This window comes from Nicotiana attenuata, chromosome 11, assembly GCF_001879085.1.
Source record: "Nicotiana attenuata strain UT chromosome 11, NIATTr2, whole genome shotgun sequence".
In the NCBI taxonomy this organism is placed as follows: Eukaryota; Viridiplantae; Streptophyta; class Magnoliopsida; order Solanales; family Solanaceae; genus Nicotiana; species Nicotiana attenuata.
The window spans coordinates 55,475,965-55,497,307 of NC_031999.1; the positions used below are offsets into that span (position 1 = coordinate 55,475,965).

A 21,343-nucleotide genomic window follows, 5' to 3' on the forward strand; every position below is an offset into this window, starting at 1 on the left:
ATTACACTACAAACAGTAAAATACAGCAATAAAACTATTCTGTCCATAAAATATCTACAACAACAAAAGGCAGAACATCACAATTACCAGTATCCATTATCACTCAAACCACAATTATTTTATTTATAAACTTACTGTAATCTTGTCGTTTATGGCAATGAAAATAATAGAAATTGGTTAAACATGCTCAAATCCTCCACAACCTTTTCACTGGGTATGGGTAAAAGAACGTGGGTACGGGGCTGAGGGATTCGGAGAGAGAAAGTAAGGGAGGAGTGGAGATACTGGGCGGGTAACGGAAACCCTTTAATTAAGGAGTAAAAAAATATCTCATTAATTATACCCTTAATTAGTTATGGTATAGAAATGGTAATTTGGTATACTAAGTGTAATTAAGTCAAACCTTAAACATTGAGGATAAAAAGATTTCGTATGTGATATAAAAATGTAAAAATTCCTCTTTAGTTTAAGTGGTTAGATGAGCGGCTATTTGGGTTAATTCTTCTAAAACAATAATATAACAAAGAATTGGATCAAACATAAGCCCATAACATAAGGCCCAGCCTGTGAAAAGGTACATCTGGAATGATCAGAGCGAAATTAAGGAGGCAAAACAATGGCGGCGCGGCAAAAGTGACCGCGTGAAGTGTGAAAATTTTCGCTTGAAAACGTTTTCAGCACACAACATAAAGTGCACTGCACCACTCGCACCCTGATTTGAAGGACCAAACTGCACCCTACTCACGCCGACCGACGACACCCATATGTTATCGGCTTAGAGAGAAAGCCTCGGGAACGCCAATTTCTACAGCCATTCTTCCTACTTTTCATACTCTCCTCCACTCAACTCATTCACTCACTTTTCCCAAAACAAAATTACACCCTCAGTTTGAAGCCCTAGTTCCTACACTCTCGATTCAAAGTCTGTCTTCGTCTCTCTCGATTTCTTTCCGTGGAAAAAAAAAAACTAAGGTAATCTTTAATTCCCTTATCCTTGTAAACATCGTTTGGGTAAATGTGGGTAGAAACAAGAAAAATGGAAATTTGGGACATTTTCCACATTACACTAAATTCATGGATTTTGCACTAGATTCTTTATTCTACTGTTGGTTAGTGTTTTCTTTTTCCTTTTCCCGTACCTTTAGTTTCGCTTTTCGTATGCTTTAACATATTACTAAAGCTAAAATTATGCAGATGAGCTTAAATTGTTCGGGTTACTTGAATTGGCTGCTGGATATTGTATAGTTGCTACTCAAGCTTCTGTCTGTTTCTTTGTTATAAATTACTAGTTTCTAAAGACAAGCTTTTGACGGATAGGCAAGAAAGTTATTTTTTAAATTTAAAAAGGAAGATTGTTTTGGTAAAGGTGGTGCTTGTGACAGCTTGTGTTCACGTAGACTATTCTATTTTGGTAGAGGAGATAAGTGAATAAGGTATTTATGTAACACTCAAATCTAGAGGTCAAGTATGATATGAATTATTCTCAAACTAAATACCAGAAAAGTGAAGGAACCAAGATTTAGCTTCCTTTTCCATTCAAGTAAATGTAATTTAGTTGGAGATATGCATACATTTATTAAGTAGAAATCATGATCCTCTTTTCATTGTATGAACGTGTAATTGATGTTAAATTTTATTCTTATTCTGTCCTTGATGTCTTATTTTGACTTTACATGATGATTACCACTAATGCTAGGCAAGTGTATATATTACATAATCCAAAGGAGGAAGTTATTGGAAGTAATTTCTACTAAAAAAGAAATCAAGTTTATTATAAAGAGTATAGTGCCACCTTTCTAGCATTTGCTTTAATGTTATATCGAGTTTTAGTTTTATTTAGGAAAGTGGACATTATTTTGGACAAACAGATGAGGAAAGTATGCTTTGGTAGTGACCTAAGATCAAGTTATTCATTTGCTCGAGCTGTTCATTGTGAATTAGCCATTTATATCAACCTGAAAAACTTCCTTATCTCAATATTTCGCCTGTCATTGTCTTTTTATTTCTTCCAGAAACTTATAGATTTATAGGCCAGTGTACTCATCTACTCCGCCAAAAGAAAATTGAAATTTAATGTGGTTTGTGCTCGATTTTTAATATACATTTGAAACAAATTTTCTCATAATGAGGTCAACCTCACAAATTTTACTTACCTAGGTCCGCTAGCTCCTTTTGTGGTCTTGTGTCAGAAGTAAACTAAGTTAAGCCACTCTACCAAAATACTTTTTATTGATTGAGCTTTCTGGAAAATGTTATTGTCTTCTTTCCTCGGTATTTAATGCTGCACCCCAATGCTATCAAGAAGAAGGAACACCACTCACCGTGTCTTTTTGTGTCCATGGCTGAATGGTTAAAGCTCCCAACCTAGTAAAGGGGCAAGTTGTGGGTTCGATTCTTGCTGGACGGGCTGAGAGTAGTGCCCGCTCCCTTGCACTTGAGGAGCTGGATGGTTGCTTCTCTCTTTGGGACTTTCCTTCTTTTTTTTTAACCTTAAAACAAAGGGCTTAAAATACATTTTTCTACCTAACCAAAACCTCCTCCCCCAATTATTGTTAATGCAATATTTACGGCTTGCACAAAGAGATGTCACTATATATTACTCATAGTTGAGATTCTAGATTCGTCCAAAAGGAAAAATGAATAGGCTAAGGGCTGTACTTTAATGATCCCTAACCACATTGATATTCACGAGTTCTAGTCTTTAGATAGGTAAATTATAAGTTACACCATTACCAATTCCAGGGACATGTAGTAACATAGCATGTGGACTAATGTATTTGGACAATTTTTCTTGGCCCCCACTACTTGAAAGCAATGAAGGTGCCTAGAGCTGGTGCTATTTATTTCTGTTTCATATCCTTACTACTCGATGGGATCAATTAGCATCTCTTGCCTCTTTTGTACAGTTGCATTTATGAAGTCTAGCAATACAAAAGTAAATATAAGTAATTAATAGTTCTTTTGTATCATGTGCCTGGTGATGAAAACATTAGAGAAAATGCCAGCAATGAAGTGTCTTGTCTTTTAACTGATTTCATATCAAACATTAATTCTCATTATTTTAAGCGCACAGTTGATGAGCTTTTCTATTCTTTATCTCCTGTGTTTGTAAGTTTTTGAATGCAATTAAGTGTAAGCTTTTTCAAAAAAAGCGCAACTACGATCTGATATTTATGTGCTCATGCCTTTTATTTTGGGGTCGCAGAAGCAATATTGGATTTTTCAATTTGGAGTGTAAGAAATTCAGCGCCACGGCATTGTCTTTCTGAGAATTGAGAGAATGGATTGCTCGTGATCTTGCATTGAATATATTCATCACTGCAGTAACTTAGAACTTGAGCACAGAGGTCATTCAGACTAAAATGCAGCGCATAAACTAGTGGCAGCAGGGATTGTAGGATATAAATGTAGGATAACTGTCTCCTGAAGACATTTTTGGTATTGCCAAGCAGAAAGAGATGAGAACACAGCTAGAAGATCAAACTGAGATGTCGACTCTTGGAAACACAGCAGTGTCACCTGGAAAGGTGGCAAGAACAACTGCTAGGAGCCATAACACAGCATCAGCAGGTAAAATGTCTGAAAATCCTGGTGTTGAACAATTGGGAGATGCATGTGGAAATGCTGGTCAAAACCTTAACTTATCAGAATGTCAAGAGAAAACACCTGGTCAACCTAGAAAGAGAAAATCTACTTCAGGAACCCCTATCAGCAGTACTAGACTTCTGCGCTCGAAGTCAAAGGAGAAATCTGGAGCTTCTGAGGCGAATAATACTGTAGTAACTCATGAAGCTAATGAAGAAAAGAAAAGAAAACGGAGAAAGAAAAAGCATAGCAAGCATATAGCTGTGAATGAATTCACAAGCATAAGGGGCCATCTGAGGTACTTATTACAAAGAATAAAATATGAGCAGACATTGATTGAAGCTTACTCTGGTGAAGGCTGGAAAGGACAGAGGTTTGTTAAATTGTATTAGAATCGTTGTGTAGTAAAATGTGTGATACCTTGTTATATTTTTGTTATACACAGTTTGTCAGATTTCCAAATACTTGACCCTCTCATAGCTGCTTGTTACTCTACAGCAATATTTTCATATTTGTGAAGTTCGAACAGTATGCAAGATCGATATTTATGAAAGAAAGACGTACTACTAGTGTAGTTCTTTGAAACTAGAGATGTTACTCCAAAAAAATCCTAGATTAGTGCTTGTATATGGGGCTTCCCTGGTATAAATTAAATTACTTATCTTACCAGAAATGAAAAAAATCCTAGGTTAATTTCGTTTAAATGATGGCAGCTTGAGCTTCCAGGTGCACACCACTAAAGATATGTTGTGAAGTAGCATTGTGGGCCTTGTACAATCTCAAAGTATGTTGCAGGATATCAGTTCTTTTTCTTTGTTGGCAATATTGCATAATCATTCTGTTGATTTTTGTTTTTGAAGTATTCTGCGAGGTACAGACTTATTGTAAAAGAAAATAGTTAGTCATACACGAGAGGTACTTTGGAGGTGCTGATGTGTTGCATTATCAGTGTTGCTTTAATATGATGGTCTAATTATTTGCTCTTTACTAGGAGGAAGCAGGTGTAAGCAAACTAACCCTGTAGACTTGTTGTATTGTGCTTTACTGACATCTGCCATAGACAGAGGCAATGGGTTTAGCAGCAGTCAGTTGCTATTGCCCCAATAAGCTGATTCTAGTTTATCGTGTCATGTCACATTGCTAAGGCAGGGAGAATGTGTGTTATATGCCTAGTGCATTATTATTTTTGTAGTTATCTGCTGTTTCAAATGGTGCTTCACCTTCACCGTTTACTGCAGCTACCAGCTTAAGTGCTTAACCTAGCCTAACATTATCTGGCCTGTCGAAAAGATAATGGAATAGAAATTATATTATCTCTAGTATTTGTTATTACTTGCTTAGCTCACTTATGCAGTATTTTCCTGTTTATTTTAAAAATTTGAGAATATACTTTGCCGAATCATTATTGAGTTTTACGGTGTTGATAATCTTGCAGCTTAGAAAAGATAAAGCTGGAGAAGGAGCTAGAACGAGCCAAGGCTCATATTTTTCGTTACAAATTGAAAATTAGAGATTTGTTCCAACGCGTTGATACTTTACTCACTCAAGGGAGACTTCCAGAATCTTTATTTGACAATGAAGGGGAGATTGACAGTGAAGATGTAGGATATACTTGTTGACTGCTGTTCGTTTAGATGTGTTCACAGTTTTATGATGAGATAATTGGATAACTCAGGCATCTTTATTCTTCTGCAGATATTCTGTGCAAAGTGTGGCGCTAAGGATCTGCCAGCTGATAATGATATTATTCTCTGTGATGGCGCTTGTGAACGTGGATTTCACCAGTTGTGCTTGGAACCACCTCTGTTAAAAGAAGACAGTAATATTCAATTATCCTGTTGATAGTTGTTCTGATAGCTTTTGTTTTCTCAAGTCTCGAATAACTTCTTTACACTCTTGCTATGCTTGCAGTTCCACCTGATGATGAAGGCTGGCTTTGTCCTGGCTGTGATTGCAAAGTTGACTGCATTGACTTGCTTAATGATCTTCAAGGAACAAATCTTTCCATCACTGACAGCTGGGAGGTTTTGTCTTGATCATTCTTTCCGGATAATCAGCAGTTAGTTTCTTTTATAATTGTTATGATCTTAAATGTTGTTTCTAAGTGTCTTCTTATAACATGTGTAGAAAGTATATCCTAAGGAAGCTGCTGCTGCTGCATCCGGGGAAAAGCTGGATGATATTTCTGGACTTCCATCGGATGACTCGGAAGATGATGATTACAACCCTGAAAATCCAGATGTAGAAAAGAATGATTCGGGAGATGAATCCAGTTCTGATGAATCTGATTTTTTCTCTGCATCTGAAGATTTGGAAGAAGTCCCTCCTAAAGACGATGAGCTCTTGGGGCTTCCTTCTGAAGACTCAGAAGATGACGACTATACTCCTGATGATCCAGATAAGGATGAGCCGGTTAAGACAGAAAGTTCAAGTTCTGACTTTACTTCTGATTCTGAGGATTTAGGTTTGATAGTTGATACTAATAGGCTGCCAGGTGATGAGCTAGGGGTTTCCAGTTCAGTAGATAACAGTAAGCACAGCTCGGCTTCCCAAGAGGAAAAACCTAAAGGTGGCCGAGCTAAAAGAAATTCGTTGAACGATGAGTTGTCCGATCTTATGCAGTCTCATAGCCCTCTTGTCTCTTGCAAAAGGCACATAGAGAGGTTGGACTACAAAAAGCTGCATGATGTAAGCCTTTCTACTATATTATTATTCCATTTTTTTAATTCTATGTGTCACTATGTTCGTATAATTATCCACATGTATGCTGTTTAATTGTCTACTATTTGTGTATATAACTATAGCAGTACCTTTCAACCCTCTTGACATGGTCTTGCCTTGGTCTGTCTCTTCTGTTGTGGATTAGGAGTATGAAATTTACTGACGTACTCCATGTAGAATTTCCGTAAGAAAACATGGAGTCTTTAGTAGTAACGATCATACCATTTTTTCTTGAGCGTATTCAAAATGATACTCCTGGTCTTTTTAGCACAAAAATTCAATTGCTGTTTGACTTTTCTCTAGATGCAAATCCTCGAGCTGTCATTCATATTAACGTAATTTTCTAGTTTTGTTCAATGATTTCATCAGTATAAAATTGGTTGTGAGAGCTTATTCTCTCTAGGACAAGGATTGAAGAAAAAATGGGAACACAAACACAATACCCTTTTGAGTTGGGACAAACATTTAATCTGTTTGTGATTGGTTATTATGATCACTTTCAACCTGAGATATGTTATGGTTAAAATTTTAAAATATCAGATTGTACGTGGCATATATACAAGAACTGGGTCACTGAATTTTACTACAAAAAGTTCAGAGTAAAAACATGTGGAGCGCATGCCCGTTTTGGCTGACTCGTAAGCTCTTATATAAAAGAAAATCAAATTGAGTTCTAACATCTGTGTCGGCCTTTAGCCTTATAATAGGTGCTTAAATTGTACAAGCAGTCAAGCACTTGTCATTATAGTGGAGAACTGTTGTTAGTCTTTCAAGTTTCCTCTCTCAAAGAGGTGCATGACTGAGCACCCAAGGGTGGGCTTAGTCGTCAATGAAGTGGGTGAGAACCATGAGGTCTCACGTTCAAATCCCAGCGGAGAAAAAAATACACTAGGTGATTTCTTCCCATCTATCCAAGCCTTGTACCTGTTGTTGGTGGGAGGTGGAATGTATCTCGTGGAATTAGTCGAGGTGCGCACAAGCTGGCCCGGACGCCACGGTTATCAAAAAAAAAGAGGTGCATGATTGATGTTTAGGTTGCTGAGGTATCGTTTTCACCAAATCCAGTAGCCAACCTTTGATGTTTTCTCTTGTTTGTTATACTTTATATAAAGGTCATCTCTTGGCAAGAAAGCGAATGACATTTATCTCCCAAAATGCGGCTTGTAACTTTCATATGATGTGGTTCAGCTGGTGGAATGGACAATTACTCTGATACAACCAAGTTGAAATGTCGAGCTTGCAAATTATCTTGGAAACTAAAATGTGAAGGCTTAACTGCTAAAGGGAAGATGGGGGAAATCGCTTATTTGCGATGGGACATTAGTTTTCTTTATTGTATAACATAAACTAAGATCTATTATACCGGAAAAAATAATGATTTATTTCATTGAAATGGTATGTCTCTGCATGTCATATTTCATTGATCATATATGGGCTTGTGTTCTTCAATGTGACTCCTTATCCTTTATCTTCCACCTGCTTGGATTGATTGCTCAGATTCATCTTTGTGTGAAGGAAACATATGGAAATGAATCTTCCGATTCTAGTGATGAAGATTTTGAGGGTGATCCTTTACCCAAGGTGAGAGAGATCAGAAGTGCCAAAGCTGCAATGACTTCTCCTAATTCGACTCCAGCAGATACCAAGTATCAAAGTGGGAAGAAGAAAGTGAGTAGACATACCGATAGGGGTCTCTGCAAGAAACTCAAAATTGGAGGCATGGACACCTCTGAACCTCATTCAAGTGGTAAAAAGAAAACATACGGGGAAGGTGCCATCAAGGTATTGAGGGCTTTACTCTGATTCCAACTTTTTACATGTCTGATCAGTGTTTATAGGTCCAAGGACATCTTACTTTCCATGAAATTAAAAACAATTTCTATTGAAGGTAGAAGGTCCTTTTTATGTCATCCTTGAACAAGTTGTATAAAATGGATATCATAAACTAACTTTATTAGCTATTAAGCAGAACTTGTTTACTCTCTAATTGCCTCCAAAAAAGAAAGTAGTAATACTTTTTTGTACTTGTGCTTGCCTAATATGGTAATGCCCTCTGAAAGAAAGTATCTTTAAAAAGTTGTATGGATGTGTGATTTTTTGTTTTGTTTTGAATATCATGGTTTTTTGAATTTGCTTGAAGAGACAACTTGATTAGTTTTAGAATGAGTTGTGACTGAATCCTAGTTTCTGATTTAGAGCAATTGATCGACTTATTTCTTTACTTTACTAACAAAATATTCTTTGTTAGTTTTCATGCATTTCCCCACTTCAGCTTAATGTTTTCTTTTGGGGTTTCAGAGGCTCTATGAATCCTTCAAGGAAAATCAGTATCCTGACCGTGACGCAAAGGAGAAGTTGGGTAAAGAGTTAGGCCTAACAGCTCACCAGGTTTTATGAGTTCTCCCTGGCATATGTTAATTTCAGCTTTGTCCGCTTTTTTGCCACTTGTATCTTCGATTTTGCTTCGCTGCTGCCCTCTTTTTCCTTAGTTTCTTTTTGTCAAATATGCAGGTCAGTAAATGGTTTGAAAATGCTCGTCATTGCCATCGTCATTCTTCTCGCTGGGACACAATTATGAGTCAAAAAGTGTCGAAAGAATCTCCTTCCTCACCAAATATTATGGGAGAACCACTTGGAACTGAATCTATAAGCACCATAAACAATGTTTTGTGCAATGGGGTTGGAAAAATGGAACCACCAAAGCAATGCCTTAACGGAGAAAAATGTCATGCAATAGATAAGAGTGAGGGAGATTTATTGATACAGGAGGCCAGTGGGAAAAAATCTAGAAAACCAAAAGCAAAAAATGATACCACAGATCGAGGATTGGATGACACTCCGACCAATAAGACTTCTAAGAAGCAGAACACACAGATTAATAGCCCGAATTCTCAGAATGTCCGTAGAAGTAGCAGGTTGCAAAAACAAGGCTGAGTCATGAAAGTGCTGAGTTCTGGAACAAACAAATACTTTGAGTGGAATATAAATCAACCTGGAAAGCTTTTTGATCTATGTGAATGATTAAGATTGAAACATTGGCCAGACGACGGGTCTGACACTTAAATACACATGCGGGGTTTTGGGGGTCACAGATATATGGAGGCCTCCCGTCTATCCAACAGCATTCTGGAGTCTAGGTAAGTAGCAGAATTTGTACTTAGTAGTGAGGAAAGCTGGATGTAGCAGTCGAATTTCACCATCCATATTGGATGTAGCAGGACTTCTGGAGCTGTGCTATTTAAATTTTGATAACAGTTTACATTATGTCTAAATCGTATGGTAGACATTGTCTGATGTTGCTATGTTGTACGTATTGCATATTAAACTATTTCTTTCTTTTTATTTATTTGGCTTTCGTGTCCTTCTGTTGTAACTGCTACAGTAAAGATGAACCTATTTCAGTTGGATTGCTGCTCAACCTGTCTGAAGCTTTTAATGCGACAGTATCATTTGTTAAGAGGCGAATTTCACCTCGTGTAGAGAATATGAGATAGTATGGAACTTTTCACCTCTTATTTTCGACACGAGATGTAGTTGTGACAGAATATCCCTCCGAGGGTGTGGAGTAATTTGGCTTTGTTTCTGGAATCCAAAAGTGCTTATTTTTATTAAAAGAGTATTTTTTGGGAGAGGAAAGGTTTGAGGGGGTTTTTTTACCGAGAGTTTATATTTTCCAGACCATTTCTTCTTAACTGTATTCGTTTATTTCTCAGCTATAAACACAAAATTCTTCTCCTCTAGACTTTATTTAATTTCTTTTTCAATATTGTTATATGTTGATTTCTAAAGAACAAAAAGAATACTCCCAAGGAGATTGGAGAATCGTGGCTTGAATTGTAATTTACATGAACAAATTATTTTCCTAGCGAGGAAGACACGCTTAGAAAGATAATCATTTAAGTTCCAATTTTGTCATTCTATTTAAAATCATTTCTAAAAATGCTTAATGTATATTGTTACTTGTTGAATTACTAATTAAATGTTCTTTTATCAGATAATGTGCACTGTTTAAGTTATGTGGCTAGAATGTCCTACTTCTTACTTTTCATACCTTCGTGTAATCTACTATAAGTCTTGGGGTACATTTTGTAATAATGATAACTTTAAGTTTTATTTAGCAAAATGGTATTCTTAGGATAGCTATTAAGTTTTCCTAATTGTGTTTTAGATTGGGTTTGAACAAGAGAACTACCTTTAGAAATATTTGCGTTAGTTTATGGTACTTTTGGTCCTCCAATTATTAGTAAATTCTAATTTTGATAGTTGCGATGTAACCTTCAATTAATTGTAATGTACTTTTGATCTTAATGCTTGTGAATTTTACAAATTTAATGGATTATTAAGTATTAAACTATCTAAATACCCATGTGTTGTGATGAATTCGTACCGTCGCTTTATAATTTGAGGACAATTAGTTCTAAAAATAGCCTATATATACATTATTTCCTATATAAAGGGTTAGGGACCAACCACAAATGTATTAATTACAGGTTAAATGTACTTGGCCAAATACTATAAGGACCTAAACCAGAATTCATCAATATCCGGGGACCAAAAGTGCTATTATGCATTTGTGAAAACTAGTTTGACTTCTTTGTTAGTATTTCATAAATATAGACATCCGCAATTTGTCATTTTTGGAGAAATTGCTAAAAGCTTTTCTAATTTAATAAAAACTCGTCGAACACTACCGCATCCCGGGAATTGAATTTTTTTTGAGTTGGTAGATCGGAAAATGGAGTGGGAAAGTGATGAGAGAGAGTTAAAGGCGGCGGGAGCTGAGCTTCTGCCGGAGGGACGGAGGGGACTCCGAATTCACGGCTGGGAGATTGAGTCTCGGAAGCGTTCCATTCTCACTTCTCTTCAGCTTCAACAGTAATCCATTTTCCCTTTCAATTTGTGCAAAATCCAATTAAGCACTTATTTTGTTTTGTTGAATGCAACTTGTTTCTCTTCATGTATAATAAGCAATTCCAGCTAGATTATCTAATATATTTCTTGCTTAAACTAAGATGATTTCTGCCATCAATGTAGGAATTTTGGGCGTTTTTCATTTTACATACTTCGGTATACGTAAATCATGTGTTTAGAGTTGATTTTTTCTTTTATTAGCTTTGAAATATGCGGATTCAAGTGCTCCTTTCATTCCCCCAAGCTGTCTTAGTTCTATATGAACAATTACTTACAGACTTTTTAGTTAAATATCAGGCTTTTGTCATGCCCCTAACCCACACATCACAAGCTGTGCTTTGTTTGGTCGACCAAAGCCCCGGGGGGCATAAACTTTTTACAATTTTGCGTATAATAGTTCATTATCCTCTTCTTGTCAAGCACCTCTCTCTTCAATGTCTTGAAGGGGTCTAATTCCTCCCTAAATGGCTTGATATGCATACAGATGGGAAGAGGAACTCCAGACCTCTCACTTGCCAGAGATGGTATTTGGGGACAATTCTTTGGTGCTTAAACATGTGAATACTGGCACAAAAATTCACTTTAACGCATTCGATGCTCTAGTTGGTTGGAAGCGCGAAGCATTACCACCTGTTGAAGTTCCAGCAGCTGAACAATGGAAATTCAGAAGGTATTATTAGTTTTCCAATTAATTGCAGCTGATGAAAGAAAAGAATATGCTAATATTTCTGAATATATTAGAGGAACATCTTTTAGGAGGTTCACAAAAACCCTGAAATAGCTGTAAACATGCACTTCCTTTCGGGTGGTTAGAATTGCCTAAAGAACTCATTCAGCCTATAGTGCACCGGGAGTGATATCAGTTTATTTTTTTTTGTGGGGGTGGGGGTGGGGGGTGAGCAAGAAGACAGTGAGGGATTAGCAGTAGCGAAACCGAAAATTTTGATGTTTAAATTGAGGACTACAAGAGTGTGCATTCTATATGTCAAATCCTACTTATTATATCATGTATTCTGGATCCTCTTTTAGTTAACCTCCCTTTGTTCATCTCTGTTACTTTTCTTGGGGAGGGATACCTTGCATTTCAGCGGTTTATGAAAGCTCCTTCACTCATCTTATGTTTGGTAAAAGTTGTATGTGTAATTGAAAAAGAAAGATAGGAAAGCAGAGAAGACATGGTGCACCTAGAAGAATAAGTGAGCATTGCCATTGCCCTATTGAGATCCACACTCTTAGACTTGTGCTTTTTCTAGGCTAGTACTATTGTTGGAATGTGGCCATCTCATCTAAAAGCTTTTTAAACTTTAGGAGAGAGCACTATTGCATGTCTAATCTCTTACAATTGGATTACAGAACTAATTGCATGGATGATGATGATCTGTTTACTTAGCTGCTGGCTTAAAAGAATGTTGAGGACATTGAATGATTCTGATACTGGACTTAGACAACTAGAACTCATATGGTTTAAAGCAGATCATGCCTTTTGCTTGGTGTTCATTTCCTTCTTTTCCCTTCAAAAATAGCTTTGATATCTATGGTGAAAGTGGGCCGACAGAAGGCTTTCTTCATTGCCCTTCTCTTTCTCACCCCCCCCCCCCTCTCTCTCATTTATTTGTGTGTGTGCCTGCAGTAAACCTTTGCAACAGGTGGTGCTTGACTATGACTATACCTTCACGACACCTTACAGTGGAAGTGCAACTTTCGATACGAATGCCGAGGTTTGAATCTCTTATCATTGGAGTAATACTGATTAAGGTTTGAGGACGTTTTATTATTCATTCGCACTTTCTAAATTGTGTTAAAGCTAATAGGACAGCTGGTTTAATGCTTGCCACCGTGGTTGCACTGTTTCATCAGTTATTTTGTCCTTATCCTCCAGTCGTTGACTCGAATGTTGTATTTTTGAGTTACACTTGAGCAATAATCGCTGATTACTTGGAAATTTAATTCATTTGAATGGGACTTTTTATTTATATTCTTTCTTCTATCTTTTCCTTTAGTTATTGCTCCTTCACTGCCGAGCTCAAAGTTATTTGAACTATTCTTGTTGCTTTTGTATAATTAGCGTGTAAGAGGTTTATCAAATGAAAGCAGCTGTAGTCTTCAATGGGAGGATTGCATGGAGAAAATTGATTTGGTTGCACTGGCATCAAAAGAACCTATTCTCTTTTATGATGAGGTTAGTGACTCAGAACGTGATGATTTCTGGGTCATGTAACTGAGTAATGTTATCCATTTTCTACTTGTGTTGCTGTTACCTTCTAGCACCCAAGTTTATTTCATTATTTCATTCAACAGATCATCTTGTATGAGGATGAACTTGCTGATAATGGAATCTCACTTTTGACTGTTAAAGTGGTAATGTTGTTTCTGGCTTTTATTTAGTCATATCAATATGGCTGACTTCCAATTCACTGAATGACTTCTGTGTATTTCTAGAGAGTCATGCCAAGTGGTTGGTTCCTATTGCTGCGTTTTTGGGTGAGTGGCTCTGTTGCAAATTCAACATAAGCAATTATTACCATGGTTCCTGAGGAATCTGTTCTTTGCACCCGAGTTATTGTTTGCTTATCTCTTTACTGATGGTTGGATGCATTACACAGCTTAGAGTTGATGGAGTGCTTATGAGGCTAAGAGACACTCGTTTACATTGTTTATTTGGAGAGCATATGAAATCAGTTATTCTTCGAGAAAGCTGCTGGAGAGAAGCCACATTTCAAGCATTGTCTTCTGTGAGTGAAATATTATCTCTATCTGCATTGTCTGTCACTACTGGTGCCTCCCTAAATTGTTCTATAGACATTATAGGTTGTTTGGCATAATAGAGACCCGTTTTATCGACTGTTTGAGTAGGCAATCTCAGTGTTCCTTTACCTTTGTACTTTTAGGGAGAAATCATTCATCCACTCCTTGTCTAGGCTGATTGACATGTTTCACAATCCCTAAGTGGTTGTTGATGCAGCACTGGTCCAGGATACTCTGGTGCAGAAATTAGTTATACATGAGGCAGAATAGTTGGCAGGCTTCAAGGAGGATTTTCATTAAGAATTGATTAGGACTTAGGAATAAGATTGCTTGTGTAGTGATTAGTGAGATGAAGAAACAAGATCCAACTGCAGTGAGAAGAAATGCAGGAAACAAAGAAGAGAAGAGCAAGTGGGAGAAAAGGGGTGGGAAGGTGGACGGTCCTCTTTACCCTAATAAGGGTAGAAGCTATCTGCACATACCACATTTTCAAATCATAATCTTCTTCATAAGCAGACCATTATGACTCATGTTTCTGTTACACCTAATAATAATAAGCAGCATAAAGTCTTAGAGATCAAAATCTCTTGTTGCCTTTGAAAATCAGGGGACTAAGTTTTAACTCGACATTTTAGAGATAATACTTGATTTTACAACGACTTAATTATACTTCAAGAAAGGGGCCTAATCTCTATAATAAATGCCCTATTGTGCAAGTGCACACAGGGAAAAGTTAAAAGATAGAGAAGTCTTAAGGAGAAGTAGTTGGGCTCCCTTATACCAAAATTTCAAAATATCCTTACAATTGAATGTCAAAGTCCTTGAAACTAATGTCAGCACTATTTGCATGGCATATTACACACACTACTGTCCGTATATGGGCTTTAATTGTTCCATGTAAAAGTGCTAGGGATGATGTGATTGTCTTAGTCCTCTTTGAAATATATTCAGCCTCAGTTGTATTGTTGGTAAGAATTTTGAGAGAGTTCAGTTTAGTTGGTCCAACTAAGTGACAGAGATCACTCTTCTTGTATACCTGTTTTCAGAATATTCATTACCTTAGACGTGCACTTTGTATCTAGTTCTGTCACTAATCTTCTTAATTTCTGCAGAAAGGATATCCTTCTGATTGTGCTGCGTATAGTGATCCAAGCACTATTAGTGAAAGGCTTCCCATCATAATGCAGAAGACTCAAAAGCTCAGTATCGAAATACCATGTAAGCAATAGGTGTGATCAACATTGTTGTATCAGGTTCTTCATTCTATGTTCCTATTAGTTGTGGAATTTGGTGAACGATAATTAATCTTCAAGGAGATTATGGAATTATTTGACCTTATGAATATCGCCACTATTTGAGTGCCTGCATCCTGTCATTCTTCTTCTTCCGACTTTCGATTTTCTTCCCCAGGCAAGTGTTGTCTAGATACGAGGAGAGAACACACTGCATCAAGACATGCAAAGACCACAAAAACATGGTTGGTGCCTTGAATGAATGGAAGAGTGGAATGGCACAATAATGACTAATTGACTATTACATTGGAGACTTTAAAAAGAATGAAAAGGATCTATGAGTGATAAAAGTACTAGGTAATTTCTTCTTATCTGCCTAAGCCTTGGTGAGCGGAGTTATCTGCTACCTGTACTGGTGGGAGGTAGAAGATACCAAGTGGAATCGTAGAGGTATGCGAAAGCTGTCCTTGACACCATCATTACCCAATAAAAAGGGCTCTATGAGCGATAAACTTTTGGACATTCTGCACCTTCACACCTGAACTTCTTGTGCAACCATTTAACTTTCGAACTCCCAAAATGATGCATCTATGAACTTTTCCTCATATATCCAACAGATATGTCTATCGGCACCTCATCAGGGCTTAAGCATTGAAACTTTTGTGGCTCTTGGGGAGGATGTTGCTGTTGGTGTTTTGGTTGCATTAGAAGAGTTGTGCTGATCAAAAATAAAAAATGAAAGCACGTCGTATGCTTTTCGTGAAACGTCCTCCGTTGATATAAGATCTGGTTGAGTAAACAAATCTGTTGTTCGTGAACTTTTTGGCTGAGGAACAAATGTCATTTGGGAACTTACTGATGAAGGACTTAGTGAACCAACGACACAGAACCCATTTATGTGATGACAATGGTCAACTTATGGTCAACATTATTGCAGAAGTAAAATAATTAAATACAAAAGTTTGTGCTTTTAGATAAGACGGTTCATACAATTCAATATGATCCTAGAGCAGATAGAGGTTCTGAGTTCGAATTTTACCGCCTTATTTGGTGTGATTACAACAACAACAATAACAAACCCAGTATTTTTCCACAAGTGGGGTCTGGGGAGGGTAAGATGTACGCAGCCTTACCCCTACCCTTGGAAGAGCAGAGAGGCTGTTTCCGATAGACCTTCGACTAGAGAACGACTGAAAAAGAAAAGGAAATTGCAACAAGTAGGAATAACAGGAAGATGAAATAAGATCGAATCCAAGAATGCAGTCAAACTCTAGGTAGTAATAGAAAAAGAACGCCTTATTTAGTGTGATTGGCCAAAGAAAAAGAATCAAGGCTGCACGTGAGATGGCATGTTGCAAACCTAAGATAAATATATAAAAGTGGTGATGTTGAGTGCTTTAGTCCCAACCCAATTTCCCCCCGAAATTACTTTCTTAGAATTTGTGTGTAAAAAGTGCTCTATTAGTATGTATAACAGAGATTGCCTTCAACCTAAGTTGCTCCGACACGACAGTTTAGGTGCTGCACCCGTGTCGACACGACACTGGTGTGGGTGTGGGTATGGGATCCGTACCGAATCTGGTCAAACAATTTTGGGTACTTTGACCTCGACATACGGAAAAATTCGAAACGAGATACAATTTGATTCCCGAAATCAGAACCAAAACTAAGATAAATTTGAACAAAGTAGCATACCTTATCTAGGAAATCAATTATTTACCTGTCTACATCTTGAGAATAAAAAAGAAACCCACACTTTACAAGTATTACATAAGTGTTCTACAAATTTCTCAAGATTTAGAGATATTTTTATATTTTTAAATTATTTTTAGCCGGATTCCCGCACCCGTTTTACTACGATCCGTATCCCCGAATCTTAGAATTTACGTCTCGAAGGATCTGATCTTTAGATCCGCACCTGTGTCGGACACCCGCACCCGTGTCTGAACAACTTAGCTTTCCCATGCCAAAATCAACAGAAATCTAGGCCTACTTTATTCAGCACCAAAGTCAGCTGCCATTCTCTACAAAGTACTTATTAGGTTGGTGCGAAAGCATGTCGGCAACCACACTAACTGTTCAGGGCAGTATCCTAGTGCTATCAGATTCTCCAGAAATAGCAGACCTACTAGTCAAACTCTCAACTTTCAGATTGGCTAATACACAACAGATAGCAACATAAGATAATATCTCATTGTAACACCAAATGTTTGACCTATGTGACTCCACAACATACCTAGGAACCCACATTACCAGTTGGAGTTAAAATTTTTCAGATCCAATAGCAAGTAGAAGAAAGTATAAAATGATATCATTTAGATTTGTATTTCATGTGTGTGTGGCAGAAGTTTACAAATTCTAGGAGTGGTTCAATTGGTGGGATTCTACATTGCCGCTTCATGCAGTACTTTAAAATAAGTGTTGTAGCTGACTGCTGAGTGAAGGCGTTTTTGACTTTTGTTTGTTTGGCATGTGATGATGGAAAGACGTCCAACTTACCTTTGATATGTTGAAAGCAATAGAGGTGAAGGCCCACTCATTACTTTTCACAGTGTACTATGTCACAACTTAATCCTAAACACCATCCGCCACCATCTAAAATAACAAGAAGTAGGGAAGAAAAGGGAAAAGACTAGCTATCCTTTTCCTTCTCTTACTCTGGTCAAATATTTTTCTCAGTATGAGGACTCTTTCATAGCTTCCATCTGGCACTAATACCTCAGTGCTCCCTTTCACTCACTCTGTCCCTCTCATTCTCTCCATTTGCAAGTTTACCTCGTTAAAGTTCATTGATAAACCAATAGACAACTGTTGCTTCCTCTAAAAATCTAATCGGAATTTGTCTAATTTCTTGTAGCTTAAACATAATGCTTCTGGATTGATGGAGCTTAATACAAAAAAATTATAAATGCATAATTCAGTAACCTTCTGCCACTATTTGGGAGAGAGGATGTTAAAAAGTTGTTCTAGGTGCAGTAGGAATAAAAGCAACTGAAAAGTACATATTACATCTTAGGTATCATTCATCTGACAGGTTATAGCTGGAAGTCTTGACATTTAGGAGCACTGCTTCTCTAGGATCTTTTTTAATCTAAATCGGTGTTCGTAGATCATACAGGCAGTTCATGTACTTTTGATGAACCAAGCCGAAGCTGTTACAGGAGAGGATAGTAAATAGTTCCATTTGTGATGGATGTGTATAGTAATTACAGCTTGAGATTGAGATCAATCTTATTTGTATTTGAGGCCTGGTCTTCTGATTGTTGAGGATTCAGTCGGAAACTTCCTGGCCACTTCAAGCCAAATCTTTCATCTACTGGATTGGGACGCGATGTCATTTGAAAGCCTGCACTAGCCTCGCTGAACCTTCCCACTGTTGTACTTGCATCTCTGCCAGTTTTATGCACAAGTGAGTGGGGAATCATGCCAAGAGATCTGTACATGGGATTGTTGATAGGCAAAGACATCATTGTCATCATCCTCTGGGACTGATACTGTCTCACTGCTCCTCTTTCCCTCTTGTGAGCATTCTGATGGCCTCCCAGAGCCTGTGAACTGTAGAACTTCCTCATGCAGAAGTTACATGAAAAAATCTTACCTGGAGTAGGTCTTGTCTGTGACTCAGATTCTTTAGATGTTGAAGGTGAGTTTCTTCTTAAGCTCAAACTCAACCACTCTCCTTGATCAACTGTCGAAGATCCCCAGCTTCCATCCTCAGCACTTCTCATTCTGCTGGCTGTTGCAGTTATGTAGAAATCTTTTTTTCCCTCCCACAATTCCACGGAAGAGCAATTTGAAATTTGTAGACGTAGGAAGAGGCCTTATGGAGATACTGACCTAAAGGACTCTTAAAGGGCTAGAGATCAGAGAGAGGCAAGGAATAAAAATGAGATCATGCAGGAGGTTAAGGTGAGATTAGGTATTGAAATTTATCATCTCTTTTCACTGTCCCCACCTAGTGAGGCTTGGTGTTCCGGGGGACAATGCTTACGTCATGTTTCACTGCAGTCCCTGTCAACCCTGTGATTCCCGCTTCTTTTTTCTCTTTTATCTAATCAAATAATTCTGCCTTTAACAATTTCTCGTTGGAGTTAATCTAGACTGCCAATCACTATGATTCAATTTATCGTCTAATCATAATCCTACAGTTTGTTTTGTCTCCCGTGTTGCTTCTTCTAATGTGCACTGTGATATAGGATGTATTAGATTAAGCTAGTATTGCTTTTTTAGCTGTATGATAAGAATTTAGAAGCCACACGACTGAACTTTATGGGTTTGAGATCAGTTCAAAAGGCATAGATTCTTAACGGATCTGGCAGCCTGAGATTATAGCTTGTCCAATTCCGAAGAATTAGTTGGTTTTTCGATCAGCATATTTACCCGATAGCTCCGAGAATAAATTAAATGGAAGGATTCTCTCTATCAATTTTCCTGTTATTTTTGTTAGTGTTGGGGTAAAATTTTGTAGTTTGCGAAAAAATTCATATAAAGTAGGTGGGGAAGTATGGAACCCACCTGCAGAGAGTTGTTTCCCTTGTGAAAGAATGAGTGAATGAGAAGCTTTAGGAGCAGAATGTAGATGTAGGAGTGAGTGGTGGTAGAGTCATACTAAATTGAGTGTGGCTTGTTTCAATGTCTGATGGAGTGGTAGGGTCCAAAGATTTGGCAATAATAGTGATTAAAATAGGAAAGAGATGAGATAGCATCTTTGCCAACTTTGTTTAGTATTTTCTTCTAAACATGAGTATCTATGTGGGTGTCTTCATGTTGGGGTTTCTTTCCTGTCAGATAGTGGGCATTGTATATGAACAGTAGAAACCCCAGTTCACCATGAGATAAAGATACCCCCCCCCCTCCCTCTCTCTCTCTCTCTCTCTCTCTCTCTCTCAATAATTAAGGTGTTAGAATGAGTTGATAACAAAAAAAATTGAGTGAAAAGTATTTGTGCTGTTGAGTAACAGATAATAACTTTTGCAACATATGGCCACCACCATTATTTGAAATAAAAAGAAGCTTCTGCAACTGAAGCTAGAATTATCATTTGGTGACTGTCACTTGATGTCTTTCCTTTTATGGAGCATCGGATAATTGGTTGAGGTTCATGTAACGAAGTCTTCTACTGTCACTTAGGTTGAGGCAATAGTCAGTTCAATGTTGTCCTATTTTAAGATTGTCCGTATTCTAGACTTTGTAATAAGAGTTACAGTTTCCTACTTATTAGTCTGTTTCGTCATAAGTTCACCTCCAGAAAATGAAATGGAGTAGTAATTTTACATCCCAAATGTCTCAAGAAGTATGGCGGGTCACATTTTACACTTGTTAAATCCAAATCCCTCTTTCTTTATATGTTAGGTATGTTTTGTGGTTTGTCTATCTTTTCCTTTTTTTTTGATTACGATTGCACATTACCGCGAGTAATTTTACCCACTAAGACTATAGATAGATGAGAATAGATCATTTATTGTTTTTTTTTTGTCTCGGCTGGATTGGAGTCATGTTCTTTCCACGCCTTTATTTTGTTGACTGTTAGGCTACACTCATAGATGCTTGTGATTCATCCATTCTTTTGTTGAATCAAGGCTACACAAATATTTAGCCTATGTATTCCGGTATATGTACAACGAAGTAGTGGATTCCAACTTTCCAAGCTTCTCTCATGTGGTCCAAATTACCAGTTAGGTTTATTCCTTGGCTTAGGTACGAATAGGTTTGCTGACCTTATTTGAAGAATCAATGAGATAAGGCATAGTTGGAGGATAACGATGATGATGTGACTAGTCAATCCACCATATGTCCTTCTCTATATCTCAAAGAACTTTTTGCTCTGAACTATGGTTTTCGATTAGTTTCTCAAAAAGATGGGGAGAGTACTTTAGATATGGTAGATAGAGAGGAATCCCCAACTGAAGACATTAGGCGAATTTCTAGCAGAGTTTGATTTGGACCTTAGGCCAATTGGGAGCCAAAATGGTGCTTTTTCACTGGCAAAGGATTGAAATCAAGAGTAGGCGGTCTTATTGAGTCAAGTCTATTATTGGTCGGACGGAGAGGAGATAATGAAAACGATAGATGAACGTTTGATTGGTCGAATGTAGTTATATAACTTTGACATCTTTTTTCATTAAAGTTAGAGAAGTGCTAGGTCAACT

General features: G+C 37.4%; 3 protein-coding genes across 3 annotated transcripts; 2 read left to right on the plus strand and 1 right to left on the minus strand.

Annotated features, from left to right (window-relative positions):
* Positions 614–9,724, plus strand: LOC109234581 (pathogenesis-related homeodomain protein). The gene is made up of 9 exons (XM_019400628.1): positions 614–972; positions 3,206–3,958; positions 5,021–5,186; positions 5,281–5,404; positions 5,497–5,609; positions 5,713–6,273; positions 7,822–8,088; positions 8,605–8,694; positions 8,818–9,724. Exons 2-9 carry the CDS (start codon positions 3,459–3,461, stop codon positions 9,238–9,240), a joined length of 2,244 nt encoding a protein of 747 aa, XP_019256173.1. The 5' UTR covers positions 614–972; positions 3,206–3,458; the 3' UTR covers positions 9,241–9,724.
* Positions 10,928–15,327, plus strand: LOC109234582 (TIP41-like protein). The gene is made up of 8 exons (XM_019400629.1): positions 10,928–11,181; positions 11,702–11,887; positions 12,848–12,935; positions 13,283–13,396; positions 13,516–13,575; positions 13,657–13,698; positions 13,821–13,949; positions 15,075–15,327. Exons 1-8 carry the CDS (start codon positions 11,042–11,044, stop codon positions 15,189–15,191), a joined length of 876 nt encoding a protein of 291 aa, XP_019256174.1. The 5' UTR covers positions 10,928–11,041; the 3' UTR covers positions 15,192–15,327.
* LOC109234583 (zinc finger protein 4-like) lies at positions 18,016–19,348 on the minus strand. Its single transcript, XM_019400630.1, has one exon. The coding sequence runs from the start codon at positions 18,920–18,922 to the stop codon at positions 18,401–18,403; it is 522 nt and encodes a 173-aa protein (XP_019256175.1). The 5' UTR covers positions 18,923–19,348; the 3' UTR covers positions 18,016–18,400.